General features: G+C 40.1%; 1 protein-coding gene across 1 annotated transcript; it reads right to left on the reverse strand.

Moving 5' to 3' along the window:
- Positions 1-1,078: 1,078 nt before the first annotated feature.
- Positions 1,079-1,570, reverse strand: LOC143879125 (disease resistance protein RPM1-like). The gene has a single exon (XM_077381310.1). The coding sequence runs from the start codon at positions 1,568-1,570 to the stop codon at positions 1,079-1,081; it is 492 nt and encodes a 163-aa protein (XP_077237425.1).
- Positions 1,571-6,779: the final 5,209 nt, after the last annotated feature.

Genomic DNA, 6,779 nt, shown 5'->3' on the forward strand with positions numbered 1-6,779 from the left:
TTCATGAGCAGATTAGTAGGAAAAAATTACATCACATTAATGGGCAGATTTTCCCCAGAAAACAAAGTCTCTAGATGCGTACGATTTAGCTAAGCTTGATCGCCAACCCATTGGCACTTGTGGGCCAACTCTAAGGCCATATTCATTTGTCTGTGCAACTTGTAACATGCTTCGAAAAATGAGTTGCTTAAGGTAGTCTTCTGCTATCTCTTCCATCTTAAGCCTCTCCTTTCTTCTACAAACCCTTTTGCAACCCATAATCTGATTAACCTTTTCCTAATAATTAGATGACCCTCTGGAAAAATGGTACAATACAGGAAACAATGTTTAAGGTAGTATGGCAAATCGTTGAAGCTAAGCAACAAGATGCTTTTCACCATTTCAAACACTGGATTGTTACTTAGTTCCGAACGAGGCTATTTTCAACTCTCTTCCATTCCAGCATGGTCTTCTCTCTTAGTGCCATGAGGCTACCTACAACACTTTGCGTCGAGCTAATGGCTCCAACTCTCTCGGACATCTTCTTTCCTGGATGTTCCAGAAGGCTTTCTTATAAAACAAAGTCAAAGTCTCATCATCACGCAGAGGCTCGAGGTGGAAAACATGGCTTCCAATTCCTCTTAAAGAGGATGAAGAAGAAAAAGCTACATCTTCTTGTCTAGTTGTAAGCATGATCCTACTTCCACATTTATCATCTGGAAATGCAACATTTATTTGAGACCTAGCATCCATAGTCCAAACATCATCTAGTATAACCACATACCGTTTTCTCCGCAAATAGCTGATGTTTGTGTCAACTAGAAGCCTGTAATCCATCTTGTCAATTTCATTCGGAGTAGCCTCCATGTTCTCCTTGAACAATTCTTTGATCAAGCTTTGAGAAGATCTTCGATTTGATAAGATTGAGAAACAGAGATCCAAGCATGACAATGAAAATGTTTCTTCACGGCTTGGCTCTTGTATGCCTGAGTGACAAGGGTAGTCTTTCCCGAACCACGCATTCCTACCATTGCAAATAACATGAGTGATGGTTCTTCTGCTATCAACCATAGGACTAGCAAATCTTTATTTTTCTCCATTACAGCAATATCATCTTCCTTGTCAAAAAGCGACAACTTTCGCGATCATCATTTGAGATTGATCCTTCATCGATCTTTTCGAGACCATATCGCTTTCTCCTCTCCGAAATTTCAATAATCTCTTTTTTGACTGCTTGTAGTTGGGTGACAAATTGATGCCTTACAAAAATGGTCTCGGGGAGGTGAATTGCTTTGAGGAGAAAAGCCATTCTAAATTGGTGACATCTCTGTTTCTTCTCCATGCAATACATGAACTCATCGATGATATCCTCCACTTTATATGTCGCATCTCTCACTTCCATTGTCCAATTTTTAGCTCCTTTTTTCAACTGTTTCTTTCTTTCAGCATCCTTGATGAAGGATTGCATGCTCTCTAGCTCGCATTTGACTTCATCCATTTCCCCATGAACACCTGATGCTTCCTTGGCTAATTTTTGAAGCAAAAAGCTCATGGCTGCCCCCAATACATTCCCTGTAATTGCATTAGCCATCATCTTCTCTTCTTCACTGCCTCAACCTTTAACCTTGAAATTTTCTGCACTTGATAGTTTCCTCTCCATTTACCAAACTCTAATAGTCTTGCCTGTAATACGACAATTCTTTACAATTCATACAATGCCCATTCATGGATGTGATCCACTAATATTCTACTAAATTACAAAAGTACCCTTCATCTAAGGTTAATTTTTTTTCGAGAATATGGGTATTTCGAACATTTCACCAGACGCCATATTTGACCCGGATGGACTGATTGTTCTTTCTTGTGTTTTGCTCTAAGCCTCTTCATATTAATATCAGAAATTCTTTAAAAAAAAAAATAGAATGCATTCCTGTTTTGCTGACAGCCTCTTCATATTAATACTCTATTTTTATTATTCTTTTCTTAGTTGTTAATTTTTCAAGGGTATTGACTCTTTAATCAGGAAGCCTGGTTTATTAAATTCTGGGGAGATGATAATTCCTTCTTTCTGTTTTGATATTGACAACCCATAGGGGTGTTGAATCTCCTTCCTCTAAAATAAGCATCTAGGGCCCGTTTGGATACCTCATATATTGTATTTGGATTTGGATTTGGAATTGAGTTTTGAATACGGCAGCTCATGTTAAGGGAGAGAGAGGGAGGGAAGGGGTACTTCCTATTGGAGGGGAGAGGTTGAGGAGCAAAGAGGGTGAAGGAAACTGTCAGATCTGTGGATTTCCAATTTCTTATTTGCACAGCTTATTTGGAAATCTGATTTTTTTCACTGTCAGATGCTGAATTGGAAATCCAACAATTTGATCGGATCCAAATTACAATGCAAAAAGGGCTGCAAATGTGAGAAATCAAAATCAAAATCTTCTCTGCATCCAAACGGGCCCTTAGGCCCTGTTTGTTTGGGATTTTGAGTTGTGACTTGTGAGTCCAAAAATGATTATTCGGTTAAAAATGAAACGTAATTCAAGTAATCAGTTTTGGACCAACAATCGGTTCTCAAAGTCCAAACAAACAGATTTAATTTCGAGTACAATAATCAGTTTTGGACTCGCAACCGGTTATCAAAATCCAAAACAAACATTGCTTTAATTAGATACACATGGGTGGCCTTTTGAAAATGGCAATAACTCAAGGGATCTGTGAGAAACTTTGACATGGGATCTAAATCCTTCATTCTGTGATAAATGTGACTCTTTAGTCAGGCTTCTCCACAGAGCCTACTAAAACAAGGGTCTAGATCGCACTAATGCTATGTGGGTGGGTCCATATTAGGCTTCTCATGTACTTGTTCTTAGGCTTGTAATAAACATGTTGACCAAAGGGATATCAAATGAAATTATCATAGCAGCACTAGGGGTGTAACTTGGGTCGGGTTCAACCTGAAAAAAAGTCGGGTTGGGTATCTTTGGGGTCGGGTTCGGGTTGAGCTTTTGTAACCCTGGTTGGGTCGGGTTGAGGGCTCGGGCAACCCGACCCGAGTGATAACCGACATTTGTTTATCTCTCTTTGTTTTTGTTTTTAATTTGTATATTGAAAGCTTAAAAACTCGGGTACTGGGAAAAAAAGTTCCTCGGGGTTGGGTCGGATTGAAACTCATTGGGTTGGAACACGGGTCGCGTAGTCAGGTTCAGGTTGAGTAAATAGTTCCTCAGATCTGGTTTGAGTTGGCCTTAACCCGACCCAACCCGACCCGAGTTGCACCCCAAAGCAGCACCAATGAAAATATCAGAGCGTGCCTGAGGAGCAAACTTATGACCGTTGTATTCTGTGTTGTATGCATAATAGCCTACGACTACATGCGCATCTAGTGCAGTGGCTTGGAAGCAAGCTACCTTGACCATCTTCCGAAGTTCTAAATAATCTACTGATCGAGGCAGCCAAAAACCTGCAAATGTTTGTATTTAGGTTTATGTTGCAGTGAGAATATACTCAGCCCAAATAGTCAAAGGAAGGTAATTGGCATGAAAATGGAAAAGCATGGGCCACCTCAAGCAAGTGACAATGCTTGCTTTTGGCTGTCTCATTTTGTTGTGACTTGTGAGTTGCCTAGGCAAGTGTATTGATGAATAACTCCTTTCTCATCATAGAAAATTTTCAATTCTTTCTCATAGAATTCAATATCATTATTAGTGGGAGTTTGTTGAATGGTATGATACTGTGTGTGGAGCATAGCAAAGAATAATTTTAAATAAAGTTTTATTTTAGTTTTAAACTAATATATCAAATATATCAAAATCCATTTTCTTGTTCTCTGAAAAAAGGTCAAACTGTTGCCAAGGTTGTTGTCCCAACAAAAAGGTTAGGGCGCTGATGTATTCCCACCATTTGACCCGTCTCTCTCTCTCTCTCTCTCTCTCTCTCTCTCTCTCTCTCTCTCCACACACACACACAACAGGAACAGAAACCATTGGTGGAATGGTGGGCCCATCTTTGAACAACGTAGGCCCCGCCCATACCACACCATAGGATAATCCAAACCATTCATTTGATGGGCCACAATGTAAATAGGTTGTGCCCCAAAAATCATTTCCATAGGATGATCACAACCCTACAATCTATAGAGGTTGCATAAGATGTAGTTTCTATTTAGATCGGAGGGCTAGGATCAGCCTATGGAAATGATATTTTGGGACGCAACCTATTTACGTTTATGGCCCATTAAATGGACGGTTTGGATTATCCTACGGTGGTATGGGCGTGGCCTACGTTGTTTAAAGATGGGCCCACCATCCACCAACGGTTTCTGTTGGGCCCACCAACTGTTCCTATTGTGTGTGGAGAGAGAGAGAGAGAGAGAGAGAGGTCAAATGGTGGGAAAGTGACATTTCCTGCGTTTAACGTTAGCCAGCCGTCCGCCGGGGGGGGGGGGGGGGGGCGTGGAATATCAGCGCCCAAAGGTTAACTTGATATTATGGCTAGTCCTATCAAAATTCAACCACAAATTTTAGATGGTTTGTTTTTCAAGATATGATGTTGGCCACGCTCTCAGAAAGGACGTGCATGACGTTCAGTCAATTCCAATCAACAACTTGGAGGCATGGCTGAGTGGCTTAAGGCATTGGTATGGCTGAGTGGCTTAATGCTTGGGTTCGAATCTGTTACGTTCTAAACTCAAAACAAGCATTAACAATCAAAAGATAGATCAATGGTCCACTTCGAGGAGGAACCGGCCTCCTAGTCTTCTAAGAAAGACAACTGCAAATAACTTTTTCTCATTATTCTCTAAAATGTCTAGTTACAAGCTTTTAAAAGAAGAAGAAAATAACATATGATCAGACTCTTAATAAACCCATCTAACATGGACTCCTAACAGATAAGACTCACTTCCAACATGGACTCTAACTCAAACACATATAACCAACTAACACTTATCCCTAAACTCTTGACTAACCTGCTAATACTTATCTCCTACGACACCTAACTCACTCAATATCCCTAGATTCCTTGACTAACCTGCTAATACCTATCTCCTACGACACCTAACTCACTCAACATCCCTAGACTCCTTGACTAACCTGCTAATGCTTATCTCCTACGACACCTAACTCACTCAAACAAACCAACATCCCAAATAAGCCATCTTGTAAAAAGATAATATAAGTTAAAAAATAAAATATGTTATCAGAATCCCATTTCCTCCTTTCCCATATGAACATACCTCTGTAATTCCTTAGTTCGCTGCCTCTTTTCTTTCTTTCAGTGCAGTTGGCTGATCCATGTAAAGCGATTTAACCAAAAGGTAATGGCTATCCCAAGGAACTCATTGGCACATTGTTTCATCAGTTTTCAAGGTTTTTTTGCCAAAGAGTGGCTGGCGTCTTGATGCTCTGACTGGGTTTTAGAGTTGTCAAATTCTAGGTTCTAAAAGACCCAAAAAATGAGTTGGTCAATCAAATAAAATGATGTTCTGGGTTTTAGAGTTGTCAAATTCTAGGTTCTAATAGACCCAAACATGAGTTGGTCAATCAAATAAAATCATGTTTCAGAACTCTGCTATTATCACCCCAGTTGTGCCGTTATGCCTGGCCTGAACTCGGCTATTCTGGTTTGGTGTCGTGTTCAAGTGCTACGACTTAGTGGATGAGGCCGGCTTTCTTGGCTTTGGGAGGTACTTCAATCTCCATTAAAAGTATAAAAGATAAAATAGAGTCATCTCCAGTGGCTTAAGCTTTTGGAGTAATTGGTTGTTTCACACGGTATCAGAGCAAAGGTCCTTGGATCAAAACTCATTGATATTAAAAGGCCAACGCAAAAGAAGGCCCTCATGTGCCACGTGTAGGCTAACCCTAAAAAGAGGGGACACACTTGAGGAGGAGCGTTAAAGTATAAAATATTAAATAATGCCATCTCCAATGGCTTAAGCTTTTAGAGTAATTGGTTGTATCAGAATCTCGGTGGGATTAGGTTGATGTAGTGTTCTGATGTACCTGCTCGGTCCTTTGTCCGATGTGATGCTATTAGTCCCATGAGCATAAGCTTTTGGAGTAATTGGTTGTTTCACAAACTCAGTGGGATTAGGTTGATGTAGTGTTGGGAGGGACCTGCTGGGCTCTTTGTCTGATGTGACACTAATAGTGTAGTCAACTTTATACCTTGCTTTCTGCTGAGAGTTTGATAATGGACTTCTAAATAACTATCATCAATATAAGTTCAAAAAAATGAGTATAGGAAGATGCATTTTACACGGTATATTGCGACACAAAGCTACTAGGGGAACACAGGTGGTATTTTTAGAAAAATCTTGTAATCCAAACATGGGATTGCTGGAATTAGGAGCTGGAATCGGCATTCTATTCCGATTGACCAAGATTCTGGTTATAAGATCCAAACATCTCATTTCGATGGCCCGAACATAAATAGGTTGGACCCATAAATCATCTCCAAAGCATATTCTTAATTCTTAGATCTGTAGTGTTTCTACAATGTGTCTCCCTTCTACAGATTAGAGGGCTAGGATTATAATTGGGATATGATTTTTGGGGCCCAATATAGGGGTGATAAAAATGAATGGTTTGGATCTTTGATCAAGGTAGACCCCACTATATATATATTTTTGTAATACACGCAAGTACGCGCGGATGTAGATTAGAGATCCGGGTTGATGAGTCGTTAAGGAAATTCCACCGGCCCACCTCCAAGCCGGCACAAGATGCTCTTACCAAACTAAAAGACAAAGGGTAAACCAGTCATTTTTCGAGCATGAATGTTATAACACTACTTTTTGA

The sequence above is a fragment of the Tasmannia lanceolata genome, unplaced genomic scaffold (assembly GCF_043159265.1).
Source record: "Tasmannia lanceolata isolate RefF3 unplaced genomic scaffold, GAP_Taslan_0.1 ptg000006l, whole genome shotgun sequence".
Taxonomy (NCBI): domain Eukaryota; kingdom Viridiplantae; phylum Streptophyta; class Magnoliopsida; order Canellales; family Winteraceae; genus Tasmannia; species Tasmannia lanceolata.

Bases quoted from the DNA above. Each gene is read 5' to 3' on its own strand.
- LOC143879125 (XM_077381310.1), bottom strand. From the start codon at position 1,570: ATGGCTAATGCAATTACAGGGAATGTATTGGGGGCAGCCATGAGCTTT.